The sequence below is a fragment of the Coturnix japonica genome, chromosome Z (genome assembly GCF_001577835.2).
Source record: "Coturnix japonica isolate 7356 chromosome Z, Coturnix japonica 2.1, whole genome shotgun sequence".
Classification (NCBI taxonomy): Eukaryota; Metazoa; Chordata; class Aves; order Galliformes; family Phasianidae; genus Coturnix; species Coturnix japonica.
The window spans coordinates 64,537,822-64,561,055 of record NC_029547.1 but is presented as its reverse complement, the minus strand read 5'-3'; the positions used below and the strand labels follow the sequence as shown (position 1 = coordinate 64,561,055).

General features: G+C 49.4%; 1 protein-coding gene across 1 annotated transcript; it reads right to left on the bottom strand.

Annotated features, from left to right (window-relative positions):
- Nucleotides 1-19,409: 19,409 nt before the first annotated feature.
- Nucleotides 19,410-20,544, bottom strand: CARTPT (CART prepropeptide). The gene is made up of 3 exons (XM_015849946.2): nucleotides 20,373-20,544; nucleotides 20,200-20,283; nucleotides 19,410-20,085 (listed from the first exon to the last, which is right to left on the bottom strand). The coding sequence occupies exons 1-3, from the start codon at nucleotides 20,511-20,513 to the stop codon at nucleotides 19,978-19,980; spliced, it is 333 nt and encodes a 110-aa protein (XP_015705432.1). The 5' UTR covers nucleotides 20,514-20,544; the 3' UTR covers nucleotides 19,410-19,977.
- Between the last annotated feature and the right edge of the window lie 2,690 nt (nucleotides 20,545-23,234).

Here is a 23,234-nt window from a genome sequence, read left to right as displayed (position 1 = left end):
TGCAGCAGGCGCGATCTCCACCTACTAATGCTGCCTCCCCTGCCACTGCCTGATAGCGAGAGAGCCCGTCCAAGAACAAGTAACACTCGAACAGCTCAACACTGATCCTCCTACAGCACAACAAGGCCTGTGACTTGCTCTGTGCACTGCACTGCTGGCAGCACATGCACAGCTGATCAGGAGATGTTCCTCAGTCCAACACGAATCGCCCGCCAGTCTCTCAAACAAAGCAGCGTGACCCAGAACTCCTCCCTCCTGCCCACACCTATTCTGCTGGCATTGGCTGACAGAACCAGCCTACACCTCCAGCTCTCCCAGTGGCCCATTGATCAGGAAGTCTGCCCCCTTGCGTGGACTGGGAGCCGACATTTTGTGACGGTCGCCATTTCATGGCAAGGACAACGTGCAGAACTGTCAGGTCACTGCTACGCTAACGTATGGGAGTGCACCAGCAGTTATCAGAAATATACCTGCAAGATAAAGCAGAGCAGAGGGCAGCAAGGTGTCCAGTAAACAGGGGCATATCTCTCAGCTGAGCAGAGCTACAGCAGGCTCGATCTCCAGCTCATAGTGCTGCCTCTCCTGCCACTGCCTGATAGAGAGAGAGCCCGTCTAAGAGCAAGTAACACTCCAACAGCTCAACACTGCTCCTCCTGCAGTACAACAAGGCCTTTGACTTGCTCTGTGCACTGCACTGCTGGCAGTACAAGCTCAGCTGAGGAGATGTCCCTCAGTCCTACACAAATCTCCCGCCAGTCTCTCAAACAAAGCAGCATGACCCAGAACTCCTCCCTCCTGCCCACACCTACTCTGCTGGCATTGGCTGACAGAACCAGCCTACACCTCCAGCTCTCCCACTGGGCCATTGATCAGGAAGTCCGTCCCCTTGCGTGCACTGGGAGCCGACATTTTGTGATAGCCGCCATTTCATGGCAAGGACAACGTGCAGAACTGTCTTATTACTTCTAGGTTAACATATGAGAGTCCACCAGCAGTAATCAGAGATACACCTTCAAGATAAAGCAGAACAGACTGGAGCAACATGTCTGATTAACAGAAGCCCAAGTGTCACAGCGGAGCAGAGCTGCAGCAGGCACGATCTCCAGCTTACAGTACTGCCTTCCCTGACACTTCACTGTCAGTGACAGAGCCTGTCCAACAGCAAGTAACACTTCAACAGCTCAGCACTGCTCCTTATGCAGCACACCAAGGCCTGTGACTTGCGCTGTGGACTGTGCTGCTTGCCGGACAATCTTAGAAGAGGAGGAGATCTTCCTCAGTCCCACACAAATCTCCCGCCAGTCTCTCAAACAAAACTGCGTGACCCAGAACTCCTCCCTCCTGCCCACACCTACTCTGCTGGCATTGGCTGACAGAACCAGCCTACTCCTCCAGCTCTCCCATTGGCCCATTGAACAGGACGTCCATGCCGTTGTGCACTGGGAGCCGACATTTTGTGTCAGCCGCCATTTCATGACAGGGACCACGTGCAGAACTGTCAGGTCACTGCTACGCTAACTTATGGGAGTGCACCGGCAGTTATAAGAAATACACCTGCAAGATAAAGGAGAGCAGAGCACAGCAATGTTTCCAATGAACAGGGGTACACGTCTCAGCTGAACAGAGCTTCAGCAGGCACCCTCTCCAGCTCACATTGCTGTTTCCTCTGCCAGTTTGTTTCCAGCGACAGAGGCTGTCCAGCAACAAGGAACACTCCAACAGCTCAACACTGCTCCTTCTGCAGCACACCAAGGCCTGTGACTTGCTCTGTGCACTGCGCTGCTGGCAGATCATGCTCAGCTGAGCAGGAGATGTTCCTCAGTTCCACACGATTCTCCCGCCAGTAATACAAACAAAACAGTGTGACCCAGAGCTCCTCCCTTTTGCCCACACCTACTCCATTGGCATTGGCTGACAGAACCAGCCTACACCTCCAGCTCTCCCACTGGCCCATTGAACAGGAAGTCCGTCCCCTTGTGCACACTGGGAGCCGCCATTTTGTGTCAGCCGCCATTTTGTGGCAGGCAGTGGGCGCTGTGCTCACAGTGCGCTCTGACTGGCTGTGTGCACTGACAGCCACGTGTCCTCCGCTCGCCCTCAGATTGGTGCCCACTACCGCTGTGTCTGCAGACACTGACTGTGTCAACAGGCACCAGCCGTACGTGCTGTACACTCAAAACATTTGTTTCCTACCTTGTACCCACATCTGGGACATTTGGGCGAGGCTACTGAGTTTGATGAAGGCCAAACGAATGTTATCAGCTCTTGGTCTTTTAAGCTGAATAACGGGAATCTGCAACAGAGAGATGGCAAAATATTATACGAGACTTTTTAACCACTGGGAGGATGTTAAAAGGATGAGGAGCATTGGTAGTGTTCTCCTCAATACTCCCAATTGGTGACTACAACCCATAAAGAAGGAGGCAAATGGGCCAGTTCAATAATTGACTGTGTCGATAGTGTTGCACTCGGGTTTTTGGGTTTTATGACCTTAGACATACCTTTGAGACACAAGGCACATTAAACGTCTATTGGGAAACAACTAATGAGGGGAAAGACTGTTCTGTGCAGCAAGATTGTTAATCAGCCTTAAAAGAGTTTTGGATTCATTTTGATGGAGGAAGTGGATGTACTTCTGAGCAACAGAAAAGAACCAGGAAACACTGTCACCTTTGGAATCAGCATGTTAAAAATGCAGATTTGTCCCATTGGAATTTGGAAAAGCTCTTCCAAAGAAGTTGACTTGACTCACTGCTTCTCCAATAATGTAGCATGGGAAATAATGAGAAGAAAATGGAAACAATTATGCAATTAGAAAACTATGACCTAATTTCTATCATGGAAAATTAGTGGGATGAATCACGCGACTAGAATACTATGATCAGAGGCACAAGCTTTATAGAAGAAATAGGCAGAAGGACTGGCAGAGCTGCCCTCTATAGGTTCTGAAGTTGACAGGCTGCAAAGAGTTGTCTTTGAAAAACAGCCATGATAAGGTTGAGAGCTTTTAGTTTAACCTTAGGGACAGGTCCAATAAAGGACATCTGGTGGCCAGGCTGCTGGATTAAAGGGAGCCTTATTGGATTCAACAAGGCCTTCTTGTTTCAGTTACTAGAAACACTGTGCTTGGAGACTCTCGTCCTAATAGGAGATTCAAACCACTCAGATGTCTGCTGGGAAAGCAGAATCATAGGCTATAAGCAATCCAGGAGACTTCTGGTGCCCATTGAGGATAAATCCCCTGCCCAAGTATTAGACAAATCAGCCAGAGGAAAATTATTGCTGGACGTGGTGCTCACAACTGCAGAGGAGATCATTAAAGAGGTTAAGACTGAAGGCAGTCTGGGCTGTAGCAACCATGTCTTGCTGAGTTCATGATCTCAAGGAATGCAGTCCTGATGAAGAGCAGAGCCAGGACTTTGGATTTCTTGAGAACAAAATTCCAGCTGTTTAAGGAATTATTGGATGAGATCCCCTGGGAAACTGTCCTTAGGGACAAAGGAATGGAACAGAGCTGGTAGCTCTTTAAGGACATGCATCTGAGAGCACAAAAGCTCACCGTCTTCCAACGTAAGAAAACAGGCAGAGGAGGCACAAAACTGGAATGGCTCAAGAAGGACCTGCTGATTAAACTGAGAGGCAATAAGAAAATGTATAGGCAGCGGAAACAGGGATGTGTAGCCTGGGAAGAATACAGGGATGCTATGCAAACATTCAGAGGTGAGATCAGGAAATTCCAGACAGAGATGGAGGAAAACGTGGTGAGGAATGTGAAACATAACAAGAAGAGATTCTATAAGGACATTGGTCAGAAGAGACAGGCCAATAAGGGTGTACTACTTAAATAAATTAGATGTGGGAACTGGCTGCAGCAGACATGGAGAAGGCAGAAGTATTTAGTGAGCTCTTTGCCTCACTCATCATTGACAGTCAGGCATCCCACAACTCTAATGTACCTGAATGTTTTAAGGGGTCAAGAAAGCAAACTCCCTCCTGCAGTAAAAGAGGAAATCCAAGGTCACCTCATTAGACTGACAAGGTATAGTCTATGGGGCTGGATGACATGCATCCAGTGTCCTGAAGGACCGGGCTGACATGATTGCTGAGACACTCTCCATCACAGTCAAAAAGTCATGTCTGCTAGGTGAAGATCCCAGTGACTGGAAAAAGGGAAACGTCACTGCAGTATTTAGAGAAATGGGGAGAGAAAGAACCAGGAAAACAGAAGCTGGTGAGCCTCACCTCTGTGCCTGGGAAGATCATGGAACAGATCCTCCTGGAAGCTATGATATGTACATGAAAGATAATGAAGTCTTCCAGCCAACCTACCCCAAACCTATTGTGTTGCCTGGGGTTGTTGTGTCCAAAGAGCAGGACCTGATACTTGGTCTTGTTCACCTTCATCCCATTGGCCTCAGCCCAGCTTTCTAGCCTGTCCAGATCTTGTAGGTCTTTTCCAACCCTGGTGATCCTGTGATTCTGTTTTCTCTAGTGTAACTGGTGATAGAACCAGAGGGAATGGCTTCAAGATATGCCAGTGGAGGTTCAAGCTAGACATTAGGAAATAATACTTCTCTGAAAGAGTGGTCAGGCAGTGGAATGGGCTGCCTAGGGAGGTGGTGGATTCACCTGGAGGTTTTCAAGGAATGTTTGGACATTGTGTTGAGGGACATGGTTCAGTGAGAGCTATTGGTGATTGTAGGATGATTGGACTGGATGATTTTGTACGTCTTTTGATGATTCTTTGATTCTGTGACTATGTCATCCCCCTGTAGGACCTTTCTACTCCCAGGCAGGTCAACACTTCTTGACAACTTGGTGTCATCAGCAAACTTGCAGAGGGTACACTCAATGCCTTCATCCAGGTCATCAGTAAAGATACTGAAAAGGATAGGTCCCATTGCCAGCTCCTAGGAAACACCACTCATGACCAGTTACTGGCCAGATGTAGGTCCACTTAACACCACTCTCAGCTCTTCACCCAGTGTCATGGTCTTATGACTTTTGTTATTGGTATTCCACATCATAACATCATGCAGAGCACTGGGATTTGAAGGGTTCATTCTCCAGTTTCATGGTATGTCTGTATTTCTGGGTATCTGGTTCTCAGAAGAGAACACCTACTCCTCCTAGAAGTCCCTCAGTGTTCTATTCCCATTTTCCATTCAGTGGGAAAGATAAAACCTCCAGAGATCACCGAGTCCAACCCCCCTGCCAAAGCAGGTTCCCTACACCGGGTCACACAGGTGGGTGTCCAAGCAGGTCCTGAATATCTCCAGAGAAGGAGACTCCACATCCCCCCTGGGCAGCCTGTTCCAGTGCTCCGTCACCCTCACCGTAAAAAGGTTATTGCACACATTTGTTTGGAATTTCCTATGCTCCAGTTTCTGTCTGTTTCCCCTTGTCCTGTCTCCACACACTGCTGAAAAGAGTCTCGCCTCTCCACTTTGCCCCCCACACCTCAGATATTTATAAACCTGGATCAAGTCCCCTCTCAGTCTTCTTATCTCAAGGCTAAACAGACCCAGCTCACTTAGCCTTTCTTCATAGGGGAGATACTCCAGGCCCTTCACCATTTTTGTGGCCCTCCACTGGACTCTTTCCAAGAGATCCCTGTCTTTTTTGTACTGGGGAGCCCAGAACTGGACACAATATTCCAGATGAGGCCTCACCAGGGCAGAGTAGAGGGGGAGGATCACCTCCTTCGACCTGCTGGACACGCTCTTTTTAATGCACCCCAGTATGCCATTGGCTTTTTTGACTGCAAGGGCACACTGCTGGCTGATGGTTAATCTGTCATCCACCAGGACACCCAGGTCCCTCTCAGCAGAGCTCCTCTGCAGCAGGTCATCCCCCAGCCTGTACTGGTGCATGCAATTATTTCTACCCAGGTGCAAGACTCTACACTTGCTTTTGTTAAACCTCATCCGATTTCTTACTGCCCAGCTCTCCAGCCTGTCCAGGTCTCGCTGAATGGCAGCACAGCCTTCAGGTGTGTCAGCCAATCCTCCGAACTTCATGTCATCAGCAAACTTGCTGAGGGTGGCCACTATCCCCTCATCAAGGTCACTGATGAAGATGTTGAACAACTGGACCCAGCACAGACCCCTGGAGGACACCACTAGTTATGGGTCTCCAACCAGACTCTGCACCGCCAATGATGACCCTCTGTGCTCTGCCAGTCAGCCAGCACTCAACCCATCTCACTGTCCACTCATCTATCCCACACTTTCTTAGCTTTGTTATAAGGATATCATGGGAGACAGTATCAAATGCCTTGCTGAAATCCAAATAGACTACATCCACCTCTCTCCTCCCATTCACCCAGCCAGCGACAACTTCATAGAAGGCCACCAGGCTGGTGGAGCATGACCTCCCCTTGCTGAACCCATGCTGACTACTCCTGATAACCTCCTTTTCTCCCAAGTGTCTGGAGATGGTATCCAGCACAAGTTGTTCCATCACCTTTCCAGGTGAGGCTGACTGGCCTGTAATTACACGGATCTTTGTTCTTGCCCTTTCTGAAGACTGAAGTAACACTGGCTATTCTCCAGTCTTCAGGCACCTCCCCCATTCTCCAGAACCTCTCAAAGATGATTTCTTCAGCAATCACCTCTGCCAGCTAAGAAAGGGCGAAAGAAGGATCTGGGGAATTACAGCCCAGTGAGTCTCACTTGTGTTCCTGGGAATATCATGGAACAGATCCTCCTGGATGACATGCTTGATCACATGAGGAATGAGCCAGCAATCCGAGACTGCCAGCACGGCTTCACCAGGGGAAGGTCATGCCTAACCTGGTGGCTTTCTGTAATGGAGTGACAGTATTGGTGGATAAAGGGAAGGCCGACCCATGTAATTTAGCTGGACTTGATGAAGGTCTTTGACATTTTTCCCCACCTCATCCATATCTCCAAATTGGAGAGATGTGGATTTGATGGGTGGACCATTCAGTGGATAAGGAATTGGCTGAAAGGCCAAAAAGGGTGGTGATTATTGGTTCCGTGTCCAGATGGAGGTGGGTAATGAGCAGAGTCCCCATGCATCTGTCTTGGGACTGGTACTCTTTAGCATCTTTATCAGTGACATCAACGAGGGGATCAAGTGCACCCTCAGCAAGTTTGCTGATGACACAAAGCTGAGTGGTGCATTTGACACAGTGGTAGGAAGGGATGCCATTTAGAGGGACCTTAACAGACTTAAAAGTTGGGACTGGGTGAATGTAATGAGACTCAACACAGCAAAGTGCAAGGGTTTGCACATCAGCTGAACAAATCCCAAGCATTTATACAGACTGGAAAGAGCAGTCCTTGAGAGTAGCCCTGCAGAGAAGGACCTGGGGGTCCTGGTGGATGAGAAACTTAACATGACCCAGCAGGGTGCTCTTGCAGCTCAGAAAGCCAATGGTATCCTGTGCTGCATCAGGAGAGGGGTGGCCAGCAGGGACAGGGAGGTGATTGTCCCCCTCTACTCTGCCCTTGTGAGCTCCCATCTGCAGTACGGTGTCCAGGTCTGGGGCCCCCAACACAAGAAAGACAGGGAGCTGTTGGAGAGGGTCCAGAGGAGGGCCACAAAGATGATCAGGGGGCTGGAGCACCTCCCCTATGAAGACGGGCTGAGGGAACTGGGCTTGTTCAGCCTGGAGAACAGAAGAATGCAGGGTGACCTCGTTGCAGCTTTTCAGTACTTAAAGGAAGCCTATAAACAGGAGGGGAGTCAACTCTTTGAACAGATAGATAACAGCAGGACAAGAAGAATGGGGAGATGGTCTTAAGTTGAAGGACAGAAGATTTAAGATTAATATTGGGGGGAAGTTCTTTACTATGAGAGTGATGAGGTGCTGGAACAGCTGTCCAGAGAGGCTGTGGATGCTCCATCTGTCCCTGGAGGTGTTGAAAGCCAGGTTGGATGGGCCACTGGGCAGCCTGATCTAGTACTAAATGTAGAGGTTGGAAGCCCTTCCTGTGGCAAGGGGCTTGGAGCTTCATGATCCTTGAGGTCCCTTACAATCCAGGCCATCCGTGATTCTGTGATTCTGTGTTTCTGTGATTCTGTTCATTCTTCTACTGCTTATCTCTGCAGTGTGTACTCCCTAGCCATCTCACCTTCAGCATTAGAGTAAGGCCTTTGGTTTTGGACACTGTCTCATTTTATTTATCAGCTTACAGTCCAATTATATTGTATTAGTTTGTGCTATCCTGCATTCCTGAATCATATTTAGTAAATCAGAGGGTTTTTTTTCCTTAGCTTGTTGCCTCTGTTTTGCTTTTAGGCCCATCTCCCGACTTTTTCTCTACCTCCTCTCCCCTCTCCTAGGGCATGCGTCTGTGGTTTCCTCCCTCTCCCACTCCCCCCACCAAATAGTTTCAGAATTAGACCAAACCAGCCTCATAAACCTTTGACATTTTATTGGGAGATATGTGGTTTTAGAACAAATCTCTGTACTCTAAGAGATCTTCATTAGAAAGCTTATCAGTACAGAATTTCTACTGCAAACAAGACTTTGAAGACCAGGACAGTATTCTGGGATATTTGTAAACTGCCAACTTGCTTTTGTAAAGAAAAAGAATGTATTTGTTTTCTCTTGTAAAACTGTTCTTCAAAATATTTCATTCCATAATTTTTCCTCTTTCAGTACTCAGAACGAACTACAACTTTATGAAGTTCTCTAATCTGCTCTATGGAGCTTGGCAAGGACCTGCTGAGAAAACTGAGGGCAAAGAAAGGGGCATGCAAGCTCTGGAAACAAGGCTGTGTCACCTGGGAATAATACAGGGATGCCGTCCGGACTTGCAGATGTAGGATCAGGAAAGCCAAGGTGCAGGAAGAACGGAACCTGGCGAGGGACGTGAAAAACAATAAGAAGACTTTCTACAGGTACATTGGCCAGAAGAGACAGGCCAAAATGGGTGTACTTTCTTTGGTAAATTTAAAAGGAGAACTGGCTTCAATGGATGAAGAGAAAGCTGAGGTACTGAATGAGTTCTTTGCCTTGGTCTTCACTGGAGGCCAGGATTCTAGTCTTTCTCACATCCTGGCGCCCTGCATCCCCAAACCTCTATGTGGAGACTGGGGAGGTAAATCCCTCCCCACTGTAAGGGTAGAGCAAGTCCATGAGCGCCTCTTGAGACTGAATGGGTACAAGTCTATGGGGCCAGATGGCGTGCATCCCAGGATCCTGAAGGAGCTGGCTGAGGTGGTTGCCGAGCCGCTCTCCACCATATTTGAGAAGTTGTAGGTGTCAGATGAGGTCCCAGACGACTGGAGGAAGGGTCACGTCACTCCCATATACAAGAAGGGGAGCAGGGAGGACCCGGGGAACTACAGGCTGGTGAGTCTCACCTCCGTGCCTGGGAAGATCATGGAACAGATCCTCCTGGACAACATGCTTGATCACATAATGAATGAGTACGTGATCCTAGACAGCCAGCATGGCTTCACCAGGGGAAGGTCCTGTTATACCAATCTTGTGGCCTTCTATGATGGAGTGATGGCATTGGTGGACAAAGGAAAGGTGACCAATGTCATTTACCTGGACTTGAGCAAGGCCTTTGACATGGTCCCCCACCACATCCTCATCTCCAAATTGGAGGGAAGTGGATTTGATGGGTGGACAACTCGATGGATAAGAAATCAGTTGAAAGGCTGCAGACAGAGGGTGGTGGTCAATGGCTCTATGTCCAGGTGGAGGACAGTGCCCCCCAGGGGTCTGTCTTGGGACCAGTGCTCTTTAACATCTTTATCAATGATATTGATGATGGAATCGAGTGCACCCTCAGCAAGTTTGCTGATGACACAAAGCTGAGTGGTGCGGTTGATATGGAGGGAGGAAGGGATGCCCTTCAGAGGGACCTTGACAGGCTGGAAAGCTGGGCTCGGGTGAATCTAATGAGGTTCAACACGGCAAAGTGCAAGGTTTTGCACTTGGGCCAGAAGAACCCCAGGCATCTGTACAGACTGGGAGGAGTGGTCCTTGCGAGCAGCTTGGCCAAGAAGGACCCGGGGGTACTGATGGACGAGAAACTTAACATGAGCCAGCAGTGTGCTCTTGCAGCTGAGAAAGCCAATGGTATCCTGGGCTGCATCAGAAGAGGGGTGGTCAGCAGGGATAGAAAGGTGATTGTCCTTCTCTGCTCTGCTCTTGTGAGGCCCCATCTGGAGTACTGTGTCCACGTATGGAGCCCTCAGTACAAGAAAGACGTGGAGCTGTTTGAAAGGGTCCAGAGGAGGGCCATGAAGATGATCAGGGGACTGGAGCACCTCCCCTGTGAGGACAGGCTGAGGGAGCTGGGCTTGCTCTGCCTAGAGAACATAAGGCTGCAGGGTGACCTCATTGCAGCCTTTCAGTACCTGAAGGGAACCTATATCCAGAAGAGGAGTCAACTCTTTGAAAGGGACGATAATAGCAGGACTAGGGGAAATGGATTTAAGTAGGAAAGGGAAGATTTAGGTTGGATGTTAGGGGGAAGTTCTTTACTATGAGAGTGGTGAGGTTCTGGAACAGCTGCCCAGGGAGGCTGTGGATGCCCCGTCCCTGGAGGTGTTCAAGGCCAGCGGGGATGGTGCCCTGGGCTGCCCTGTCTAGTAAATGTGGAGGTTGGTGGCCCTGCCTGGCAGGGGAGTTGGAGCTTCACGATCCTTGAGGTCCCTTCCTACCTGGGCCATTCTGTGATAATGTGAGCTATATGTATACATAATAAATTAAACATATCTGTGGAAATACCTATTTGGTGTCTGCATACAGTGTGGCATGAAAAGGACATTGAGAGTCATGTTTCAGAGGGAGTTGCTAATTTTACAGAATATGTGATTCTTAATCAGGCTTCCAGACTCTCCCTTGAATCCCTCATTCATTTTTTGATTCCTCATCCAATGATCGTGTTTTTAATCTCCCTGAATATACCTCTCATCACTTCACCCAGTATCTGTATTTATAATACTTTGAGAAAGCTTTCCCCAGAGCCAGAGAATACTGAGTGGTAGGGAGTATGGAGACACTTAGGAGAGACTTTAGAGAGACGGGTATAGCTGGTGTCATGGAACTTTACTTCTGAACATCTGCAAGATCCAAAGTACCTAAGCAGATATTTGAGACAAGGATGTTGTGGCTCAGGCAGATCTGAGGAGGCACAAAGTATGTGAAGCCTGTCTGGACCTTATTCAATACCATCCCAGAGAAGGAGAGATCCTTCAAAGCTGAAAGGGAGAGCCAATGAGCCAAAGGGGGAGTCTCTAGGAGAGAGTCCAAACTGACAGTGATCAATCTCTGGATCAAGAAAGAGAATATCCAAACCAAGCAAGAGAGTGTCCAAGCTGGGAGAAGCTTACCAACTGGGAAGCATTGCTAAGGACTCAGCTGTTGACAGAGGTATTAGCAGATGTCAGGATGAGGCCTTCACCCTTCATCCTCAGGAAGAAGCTGCTATTAGCTGTAAAGGAAAAACACTCCTTCACAGAATCACAGAATCACAGAATTATCAAGGTTGGAAAAGACCTAGAAGATCATCTAGTCCAACCATTACCAATACTTCCCGGCTAAATCATATCCCTCAACACAACATCCAGATGTTTCTTGAACACTCCCACGGTCGGTGACTCCACCACCTCCCTGGGCAGTGCATTCCAATGCCTGACTACCCTTTCCGAGAAGTAATACTTCCTAATGTTCAGCTCCACACAATCCTCTAGCCACTCCACCCCAAGCCTATAGCGCTGCATGGGGTTGTTGTGGCCAAAGTGTAGGACACGGCATTTGGTCTTGTTGAACTTCATCCCATTGGCTTCAGCCCAGCTCTCCAGCCTGTCCAGATCCCTCTGCAGGGCCTCACTACCCTCAGGCAGATCCACACTCCCTGCCAATTTGGTGTCATCCGCAAACTTACTGAGGGTGCACTCAATGCCCTCATCCAGGTCATCAATAAAGATGTTGAAGAGGACAGGCCCCAGCACTGACCCCTGGGGAACACCACTCATGACTGGTCTCCAACTGGATTTAACTCTGTTTACCACCACTCTCTGGGCCCGGTCCTCCAGCCAGCTCCTTACCCAGTTGAGAGTGTATCCATCCAAGCCATGGGCTGCCAGCTTTTGTAGGAGAATAGCATGGGAGACAGTGTCGAAGGCTTTGCTGAAGTCTAAGTAGACCACATCAACAGCCTTTCCTTCATCCACCAGACGGGTCACAGGATCGTAGAAGGAGATCAGATTGGTCAAGCAGGACCTTCCCTTCACGAACCCATGCTGGCTAGGTCTGATCTCCTGGTCATCCCACACCTGCCGTGTGATCTCCCTCAAGACAATTGGTTCCATTACCTTCCCTGGCACCGAGGTCAGGCTGACAGGCCTGTAGTTCCCCGGATCCTCCTTACAACCTTTCTTGTAAATGGGAGTCACATTGGCAAGACTCCAGTCTTCCGGGACCTCCCCCGTTAACAGGGAGCGCTGAAAGATAACAGAAAGCGGCTCAGCGATCACCTCCGCCAGTTCCTTCAGCACTCTTGGGTGAATCTCATCTGGACCCATGGACTTGTGACAGTCCAGTTGGAGTAGTAGTTCCCTGACCTCTTCTTCAAGAATCACAGGGGTTCAGTCTGCTCCCCAGCCGAGACTACCAAGTCAGAGTGTGGGGAGCCCTGGGAATAACCGAGATGACTTTTAAAGACAGACGTAAAGAAGGCATTCAGAACCTCTGCCTTTTCCTTATCCTCTGTGATCATGTTCCCAGCCTCGTCCAGTAAAGAATGGAGATTCCCCTTTGTCCTCCTCTTACAGCTGATGCATTTGTGAGTTTCTTGTTTGTTTTCACCCCAGCAGACAGCTTAGATTCAAGCTGGGCTTTTCCCTCTCTGACTTTCCCTCTATACATCTTGACAGCCTCTTTGTAGTCATTCTGAGTTGCTCTTCCCTCATTCCACAGGCGGTAGATACAATTCTTCTCCTGCAACCTTAAGAACAGTTCCCTATTCATCCACGCCGGTCTTCTTCCCCGCCGGCTCATTTTGTGGCTCAGGGGGTCCACCTGCTCCTGTGCCTTCAAGACTTCCTTCTTAAAGAGCAACCAGCCATCTTGGACCCCTTTGTTTGCTAAGACTGAATGCCAGGGTACTGCCCCATTAGTCTTCTGAACAAATCAGTCTGCCCTCCTAAGTCTAAGTCTAAGGTGGCAGTTTTGCTATTCTCCCTCCATGCTCCACCTAGAATCAAGAACTCTACCATTTCATGGTCACTCTGACCAAGACAGCCCCCAACTTTCACATCTCCCACCAGACCTTCCCTGTTTGTGAACAGCAGGTCTAGCGGGGCAGCTCCTCTCGTGGCTCTCCTTCAAAGACAACCTGATGCCTGCGATAAAGAAATGGACTACAATGGAAGGAGGCATCCATTATCTGAGAGAATGTGCCATGGTGGAAATGTTACATGACCCCATGTCTATTCCTGGTAACCCACACTAAGAGCATGATCCAAAGACAGTCGAATGTGCACCAGATATGTGGTAGAACTTCACAAAAGCTGCACCAGAAAAGCATGCCAATACATTAGCCACAATGTATGGCAGAGGGCAAAGAAGACCTCTTTTATTTGAAATGATTATTAGTCTTCATGACTTTGAGTTGTATTTAAGCCCTCCATCGGCTCCTGTTTCATCCATTTTGAAAGTAATTGAAAGGCTGGATAGAATCAAAAGAAAACAAGAAGATACAATGGAGGCACTGTCTACTGTGCTTTATTGTGATGAGCCCAATGAACTTGTATCAGGGACACCTGATGAGGATCAGAATTATCAAAACAGCCTACTGAGGGGGTTGATCAAGTTGATTTCCTCCCTGCCTTATCATCCAGTATCTCAGCTATTACAAGGAGATATCCTCCCACTTGAGAAAGTGACAACATTTAGAGTAAGTTGTGCCTTGTGGCATTACCTACATGAGCATGGAGAAGATATGAAGAAGTGTCATATAAAAACCACTTTTGCAGTACAAGCACAGGTAAAAGAATTGCCAGATAGATCAACAATCAAGGAGAACTTCTCCAAAACGCTGATTTCTCCAGTTGCTGTGGGGCATGGCAGAAGCAGAAAGGACCCTGATCATGACTCACAGGAACAGAATGATAGAGGGAACAGTAAGAGGGTCCCTGCCCACAGCCAGGGTGGGAGGGGAGAGGGAAGGGACAATAGAGTGTATTGGACTTTGTGGATTTGATGATGTGGCACATCAGAACCACAGAAATATAAGACACTGGTGGACACCAGTGCACAGTGCACTCTAATGCACTCAAGGTACAAAGGAACAAAATCAATTTATATTTCTGGGCTGACTGGGGCTTTCCAAGAGTTGACTGTGCTGGAGGCCAAAATAAGCCTCACTAGTACAGCTGGCAAAAGCATCCTATTGTGATCATGTGCCCAGGGGCTCCATGTATGCTTGGTATTCAGAAGGGGGTAGTTTAAGGATCCCAAAAGATAAGGCCTGAATGAGGTCACACCCCCACTGAGTGCTGCTGTGCTGGGCATGCTAGAACTCCAATACAAATTGCAGTCAAAAGTAGACAAGTGATATGATACCACTGACATGTCCACGGGTCCCCCCACACCAATTAGTCACAGAACTGGGCTGAACCAGCCCAATAAGCCTTTGACACCCAGCAAAGAGAGCATCCGCCCAAGCCACAGGCTGCCAGCTTCCCCCATAGAATACTGGAATACTGAGGGAGACAGTGTCAAAGGCTTTGCTTAAGTCTAGGTAAACTATGTCAGCAGCCTTTCCCTCAGCTGCCCAGGGAGGTCACTCAATTATAAGAGATTAGGTCTTTCATGAACCCTTGCTGTCTGGGCCTAACCCACTGACTGTGCAGCACATGAGGTGTGATCCCCCCCCTGTGGCGCAAGTGCTAGAAGTGCCACTCTGCTACACAGGGGCTCGAATCCCAGGGGTTGGACTTGATGATCTCTAAGGTCCCTTCCAACCCGCACGAGACTGTGATACTACGATACTATGATGATCTCCCTCAGGGTGATCTTCTCCATAACCTTCCCTGGCAATGAGGCCAGACTGACAGGCCTGTAGCTTCCCAGATCCTCCTTATGACCCTTCTTGTAGATGTGTTGGAAATATCCAAATAATTTCATCAGGACAGTATCTCTGATAAAAGCAGATTTTATTAACAGTTGCAATGGACAGACAGGAGCTTCAGTCTTTGTGCTTATAACTTACTCCATCTACCTAATCTCTATGGATATGTATGTATGTATATATGTATATATTACTTTACTTATATACTGAGTATGCGTTGTTGGGGAAGGTTTATCTAGAGGATAAGCAATGAAAACTATCAGAGAACCCCAATAAAGTAGAAAGACCCCTGAAAGAACTATTAGTTCTAGTAAAGAACCCAAATTGTAGCAGAGGCCATGAAATTAAGAAAATTCTTATCTTGTTCTGATGCAGAAACAACATTCGATTCCCACAGATGGAAGCTACACTGACAAGCCCCCTGTACTCTAAGACTTCTCTGTTTGACCAGGAACACTGGCAGATGACGGAAGGTGACATGGATATCACTTCTAGTGGCACTCTCAGCACCCTCAAATGGATCCCATCCAGCCCCATGGGTGTGTCTGTCCACGTAGAGTAGTAGGTCTCTAAATCTCTGCTTCCAGTTGAATCGTGGGGAGTTTATTCTGCTCCCCATCCAGGACTTTAAGATCAGGGTGCAGAGTATCCCAAGGATAAAAACTGGTCTGACTTTCAAAGACAGGTGGAAAGAAAGCATTGAGAAGCTCAGCCTCCCTACCAGTGTCCTGAACAGTTCAAAGTCCATCCTCCAAGGTAGCAGTTTTGCTGCCCCTCTCCTGACTTCACCAAGAATCAAGAACTCTACCATTTCATGGTCACTCTGCCCAAGACAGCTCCTGACCTCCACATCTCCCACCAGTCCTTCTTTGTTTGTGAGCAGCAGGAGTAGTGGGGCACCTACCCTCTCTTACCATCTGCGTCAGGATTTTATCTTCCATACATTCTGGAAACCTCATAAACAGCTTCTTCTGCACTGTGTTGTATTTCCAGCATATATCAGGGAAGCTGAAGCTCCCCATGAGAACAAGGGCTGGTGATCATGCAACTTCTGCCAGCTGTTTGTAGAATACCTCGTCTGTCTCTTCATCCTGATTAGGCAGCCTATAATAGACCCTCACCAGGATGCCAGTGTTGTTGGCATTCCCCTGGTCCTTACCCATAGAGACTCAACCTTATCATTCCCAGACTAAAGCTCAGCAGTATCAAAGCATTCTCTAACATAGATTGCCATGCCACCACCCCTCCTTCCTTCTTCAAGGTTCTCTGATGCTCTGTTCTCTGTAATATCTGCTGTGATGTCTGAGAATGGTTTGGAAAATGGCATCTCATTCAAGCAGTTTTCAGCCTGAATTTAGAAAAAAGAACTCACTCTTCAACTCACCTTGAAGAACAAGCAGTTTACTGTGTAACTAATTCTGGTAATGGTAACAGTGTGAGATACCAAAAATCATTCTTCATCATTGCATGCTTGTCCTGAAGGGCCTTGACAAAACACTTGAGCTGGTTCACAGCAACTTCTTGTTTCCAGCCCCACCAGAAACGTCTTCAAGCTAAGACTATCATCTTTAAAACCTATGACTGATACTCATGTGAAGGGCAGATGGGTAATATCTGAGGTGAATTTTGTTTTATTAATATTCTGACTGAATTTCTGCAAAGTTTTCCCATAGAAAAACACTCCCATAACATCTCAGGCACTCAGAAGCTCTGACTTTTCACAGGTGCAGTAACACTAAGGAAAAAAGAGCAGCAGCCTCTGTACTCTGATGATCTGTAGATCTCTATACCTGCAGAGCTGTCTACAGACATTAGTGATCAATAGATCAAATCCAGTCACTGAAGTGGGTTCTGTGGACTAGCAAGGTCCCTTGTTTTTCACAGGACTGTCAGCAAGAGAGATTGAGAATACATCAATACACAAAGGTGCTGAGCAGGCAGTCTTCCCAGATGAGCACCAGCATCACCCTGGGCATGTTTTGTGATGGTTTTCCCTGGATTAAAGTTACTTTTGCTTGATATGATGCTTTGTTTTGGACTTAGGATGAAAGCAGCATTGATAACATACAGAAGATTTGTCCATGATTCATCAGTGCTGCAGAGTCAAGGACTTTTCAGCTTCTCCTGCTGCTCAGACAGGGAAGGGACTGGAGGGGACACAGATTGCTGGGAGGGGACAGAACCAGGACAGCTTATTTAAGCAGCTAAAGGGATGCTCCATGCCACGTAGTACCATGCTAACAATAAATTGCAAAGATGGCTGGAGTGGCTGCCTCTCCTTGGAGCTATCTGGGCATTGTCCAGCTGGTGCTGAGCAGTTGTGCTGGGCAGCCCTTGCTTTGTTAGTTCTCGCTGTCACTGTTACCGTTTTGTGTTGCTGTTGTTTCCTTTTCTTTACCTTCTTTTTCCCCTGTTTATTGAACTCTTATGCCCATCCACGAGTTCTTGATTTTCCTGTTCGGTTCTACCCCCATCCCACAGCAGAGGGCAGCAAAGGACCGTGTATGTGGCGTTTTGCGCGACAGACTCATAGAATGATAGCATCATAGAATGGTTTGAGTTGAAAAAAACCCCATTGCTCATCCAATTTCAACCCCCTGCTATGTGCAGGGTCACCAACCACCAGCCCAGGCTGCCCAGAGCCACATCCAGCCTGGCCTTGAATGCCTGCAGGGATGGGGCATCCACAGCCTCCTTGGGCAACCTGTTCCAGTGCGTCACCACCTTCTGAAAACTTCCTCCTAATATCCGACCTAAACTTCCCCTGTCTCAGTTAAAGCCATTCCCCCTTGTCTTATCACTGTCCACTCTCATAAGCAGACTTTTCAACACAGTCACCACCAAGGGCCATGTATTTTCACCAGCACTGAACTGGAACCTGCATGCTGTGCTTGTAAAACTCTGCACTGGGAGCATCCAGAAGCTCCAGAGCTCCTGAGGAGCCCAAGATAACGGCAGTGACTGCCTGGAGCAGCGAGGTGGGCAGAAAATGAACGTAATAACTGAGATAACAGAGTTAAAGCCCTTTCTAAAGAGAACTTTGAGGCTTATTTGACTTCTGAGAGGCCATCTCAACTTTCTATTAAGCGCTGCGCTCCTCAGCATTGCGGCAGCGCTCGACCCTCCCGCCTGGGCCAAGGGAGCCGGCCCTGTTGGTGGGGCTGCCCCTCCATCCAAGTGTCACCGGGATCCCGTTGTCCCGTTTCCTCCATCCAGCCGTAGGTGGCAGCAGAGACCGACGATCTTCATCTTCTGCGCTTGACGGCTCTGTACTGCCCGCCGACTACACGGAGTTCAGAGCATCGTCCAGGCCGTTAATGAGGATATTGAACGGTATCTAACCCCGCTTTGCCCCCCCAGGTCCGGCCCGAGACATCAGCCCACAGGGCACATGGCTGGGCAGCACTGAGGGAAGCGAAGAAGCAAAGAGGAGGAAATAAAGGAGGGGGGGGGAGGAGATGGAGAAAAGAGAGTAAATGGAGACACAGACAACCCAAACAAATAAATAAACAGATTAATTCATTATTCTACATCACTCCATGAGAAATGAAGAGCAAATGTCCCCACAGTGTCTCTGGGCAGCACCATAAAGCCGCCCAGAAGTGCAGTCACCAGCTCAGGCATGCCCTGCTCAGTGCCCCATTGCACCTCTCCTATGGCCGTGGAAGTTGCAGTCAGTGGGCTGCCACCTGTGCCTGGAAAATGCCTCCCTGCTCACTTCCCTCCGTGCTCTTTGTGACTCTGTGCTCTTCCCCACATTCCCACCACTTGCAGCTTCTCTCCTGTCCTTCTTTGCACACACGTCCTGCAGCATACACTGTGTGCCTGTGCATGGCCCCCACTCTTATGCTTCCTTTGTGTGTTTCCAGCTGTTTAATCTCTGTTCTAAGAAGAGCTTCTCCTCATCCAAGAAAACAACAGTACTAAAGAACACACCGGTGCTTTTTTCCTTTCTTCCTTCCTTTTTATCTGTGGTCCATTTTTCTGTTCCTGTCTCCTTTGTGTACTTCAACAGCAACACAAACAAATGCCTTGCAGAAATCTCTCTCTTTTTGTTTTTCCTCACAAATCTCTGTCTCTCACACCTAAATTTGCCCTCCTTAGCACCAGGTATGAAGGCTGTTTGGAGGAGCACTTTTCCTCCACTTCTGCTGGCAGAAATAACAGCAGCTGGTTGTGGTACGGACACCCACACAGGAGTTGTCGCTGAGGGGACAGGCAGGAATTTGCTTTCCAGATCCCCCTTTACAGGAGGAAGAAGCCAAGGCGGTGGCACAGCCACAGCCTCAGCTCCGTAACCTGTGGATCCCGGGCGTGAAATCAACACTTTTCCCCAAACACTATCATCAGAACGGTGACTTTATTAACAGAGACGAACACAGGATTAAACCACGTTATGAGTTCCTCGAAACGCACAGTGTACCAGCGTAGGACAGACATATTTATGTACATCAGTTCATCGTAGAAACGTGAGAAATTTGGTTGAGGCGGCTGGGATATCCCCTGGTAGTTTGCGACGGATCCAGATAGCTCCCTCTTCACGGTGGCTCCGATAAAGAGACGGTTCCCCCGACGGTTCCCCCTGCCGCCCCCCTGCCGCCATCAGCCGCGGGTCTTCCCCGTTGCTCGGCGCCGCTGCTGCCCCCCGTCCCGGCGTCGGGGGTCCGAGCAGGAGGCGATCGGGGCCCGTCGGGCTCAGCCCTGCTCCTACCGCCCCGCAGCCACCGGGGAACCCTGAGCCCCGCGGCCTGCGGACGTCCCGGGGAGGAACGAGCCGGGCTTTTCCTGAACGGACGAAAACCAAACGGGGAGAGGAGGGCCGGGGAGAGGGCAGGAGGGAGAACGGCTCCACGGGTGTCGGATGTCTGGGCGGTGTCGGGCGGACGCTGCCCCGTGCCGGTGCCGCCGCTCACAGGCACTTGAGCAGGAAGGAGTTGCACGAGGTGCCCCGCGGGCAGTCGCAGAGCTTCCCGATGCGGGCCCCCTTCCTCACGGCGCACTGCTCCCCGGCGTCGCACTGCAGGATGCGGACAGGGCTCAGAGTTCTGCCCGGACCCCGAGCCGTCCCGTCTATTCTCGCCCCGCTCCCATCCCGCCCATCCCTCCCGTCTCCGTCCCGTCTCCCTCTCACCATCGGCACCTGCCCGAACTTCTTCTCGTAGTGCGGCACCCTCTTGCTCTTCAGCTTCTCCAGCACCTCCTGCAGCGCCTCGATCTGCCGAGAGACCCACAGTCCCGTCAGCTCTCCGCCGTCTCCCGCCCCCCCGCCCCGTTCAGACCCCCCATGACCCCCCATAACCCCACCAGCTCCTTCTCCCGGGACGTTCCGGCTCCGTTCGGCCCGAGGTCGCGGTCCCTGCGGGGCGGTGCCGGTCCCTGCCCGCGGGCGCTGAGCAGCAGCGCGGCCGCCACGGCGCAGAGCGCCAGCGCCCGGCAGCTCTCCATGGTGCTGCCGGCTCCCAACGCTCCCCGCTGCCTTTATAGCTCCGCGCCCGCCCCGACGTGCGTCAGCGCCCGATCCCGGCTCGGCGCATCCCGCCCCCGGACACACGGACCGAGCCCGGACAGCCCGGTACAACGGAGGACTTGAGTGAGGCCCTGGCAGCACTGCCCATGGCAAGTGGGTTGGAACTGGGTGGGCTTTAAGGCTGTACAAACCATCCATGCTTCCACAGACAGACAGAAGTGGAGGATCAAGCTGAAGGGTACAGGTGGAGGGGGGCGTAAGGATGCTGAGCAACCAGCTGGATGCACAGCTGGAATGAGGGGTTGGCAGCGGGGTGGGTAGGCTTAGAGTTCTAAAGAATGAGATGAATGTGGAAGAAAAGGATAAAAGTGATAACTGGCACTTGGAGAATAACTGTGAGAAGGAGTTGAAGGCGAAGCGCCGGTGTGCTGAGCGCTGTACATCCTGCATTGCATCCACCAGCTTTGATGCGAGAACAGTGTGCTCACCAAAACAAGAGGTAGCACCAGCGTGTGTGTGTGAGAGCAAGGAGACCCCGGGCAGGGCTCAGGGCAAGGCTGGGGGAGCACAGCAGGGAGCTGAGTGGAGCGGAGGGCACCGGAGGCTCCGTGTGCGCTGAGGGCACCAGGAGGCAGCACACAGGGTCTGCCTGGGGGAGGCCCCAGCTCCCAGCCGGTGCATGGTGTGCTCCTCCCTCCATCCAGAGTCTGCAGGAGGTGAACCTGGTCCCCAGGATAGAGGGAGAGGATTGTCTGAGAAGGAGGAAATTGGAAAAGCTCCTTAATAGAATTCTCTTGGCTGGTGATTCATCAGGAACAGGCTGAAATGTCAAAACAACATGGGCAAAAAAAAAAAAAAAGATGTTCAAAGAGACGAAACAAAACAGGCCTTGGGACATGTTTCTTTGCAAACAGAATGCTGTGTTTAATGGGACTGATGGGAAATGTGGCCTAACAAGCAATTTCCAACAGCCCCGTTTTGTCTGAGGCAGTAAGAAGTTTCACATCACCCTGTTGTGTTGCTTCCCTCCGGAGCTGCACGCTCACCTCCTGCTGTTATCCCCACCCACACGCTCCTATTGACGATCTGTAACAGAGGTCTCATCTATAATTGCTCTTCAGAGCAGAGATCCTCCCTGTGTTTGCATTAATCCCACAGCCTCGTTTTGCTACCAAGAAGGCTGCGATCCCAGCTGAGGGGCTGACAGTCAACCCATGACAGCAAATCCCATGTCTCAGGCTGGGGCAGAAGAGCAGCAATGCGAACTACTGCAAATGAAGTTCTTTAGAGCAAGGAAATAACACAGACAAGAAAAACACCAGGCTTTCACATGGACAGGCAGGTAGAATTACGGCCCATTCAGCTCTGAAAGCGCTGTCTGTGAAGCCTGACCAAAAATTCAAGCTATATTTTACAGTGTGAGGATTATGCGTGTGGTGTTGAAGACACCACAGAGGTGATCAGAAATCATCACTGTTTTCTTTCCATTGTGCACTTCCACATGAAGCCAATCCCCACACTGAAGGCACAACGGACTGTGTGAGCGACTACAGACTTGTCTCCTAAGGTCTTTGTGTCTGTCTGTCTGCAGACACCATGGGATGGTACATTGCTGTGGCTGCCTGTTGCTGTCTCTGCAAACACTGCTGTTACTCTGCTCCGTGTTTGGTTAGTCTTTAGACTTGTCAGAATGTAGGATGAAGTTTATCTGCGTGATTTGAAAGGGCCAGAAGCTGCCACGTCAATGAGCAGAGCAGGGTGAGAAAGGCAAAGTTTCTATTTACAGCTACAAAAACAAGGGAGATGCTTTTTGGCCACAGCATCAGTATCTGGCCATTAGGATAACTCAGCTCCAAATTACCTGCATCAACCCAGTCAGACCTTGCAGTTGAGCAGCCTGTTGTACCAATGGACTGACTCAAGCTTATCAAGGTTAACTTACTTTCTCCACGCTGAAATTATCACAGATGCGCTACAGACACAGCCGATGTGCTTTAATATCTATATATCAAATGGATAACTGCTGCAGTTTCACACCGCATGCTTCTCATGGGCTCACTGTTCCACTGTGATTGATCATGTGAGCGTTCTTCCAAACTGAGGAAAATAAAGGAGGTTTCTCTTGACATCAGTGTGTAAATAATGGAGTATTCTTTGAGGAGGTTTGGGTATTGTAGCTGTGGATGGACGTAGACACACAGTGAGATGGATTTTATGACCACTAAACCACAGAGATTAGCGTGAAGACTTTGCTCCAGTGTTCCACTGAATCAGTGCCATGGACATCTGGATTTAAGTGGATGCTTTAAAGCTTTGCAGAAAAGCAGGGACTTTTATATATGCCTTATTGGATTGCCCTAATTTATAAATCTTGATACAAGCCAGGATGCCATGGATGCATCACATATTAAGCTAAAAAACTTTTTCAATCAGTGGTTTTCTATGCAATGGGGGATAGTTAATTGCTAGTGATTCCTTGCGTCATCTGTGTTCACTGACAGTCCCTCTCTGTGCATCTCCCCTATAAGGAGCACGCTGATGGGATGCTAACAAGCCCATGATGATGAATTTCATCTGTTTAACAGGTTTCCAAAGATAGGTATTACTAATGTGGACGTAACTTATTTATGCAGAAACATGTTTTGACTTTGCTTGTACACATATTTAGAGGGATAAATCTTTTTAGCAGCGCCAATCAC

Coding starts and splice junctions, on each gene's coding strand:
- CARTPT (XM_015849946.2), bottom strand. CDS start 20,513: ATGGAGAGCTGCCGGGCGCTGGCGCTCTGCGCCGTGGCGGCCGCGCTG. Junction 20,284..20,372: donor CGTCCCGGGAGAAGGAGCTG/GTGGGGTTATGG, acceptor GTCTCTCGGCAG/ATCGAGGCGCTGCAGGAGGT. Junction 20,086..20,199: donor AGTTCGGGCAGGTGCCGATG/GTGAGAGGGAGA, acceptor CGCATCCTGCAG/TGCGACGCCGGGGAGCAGTG.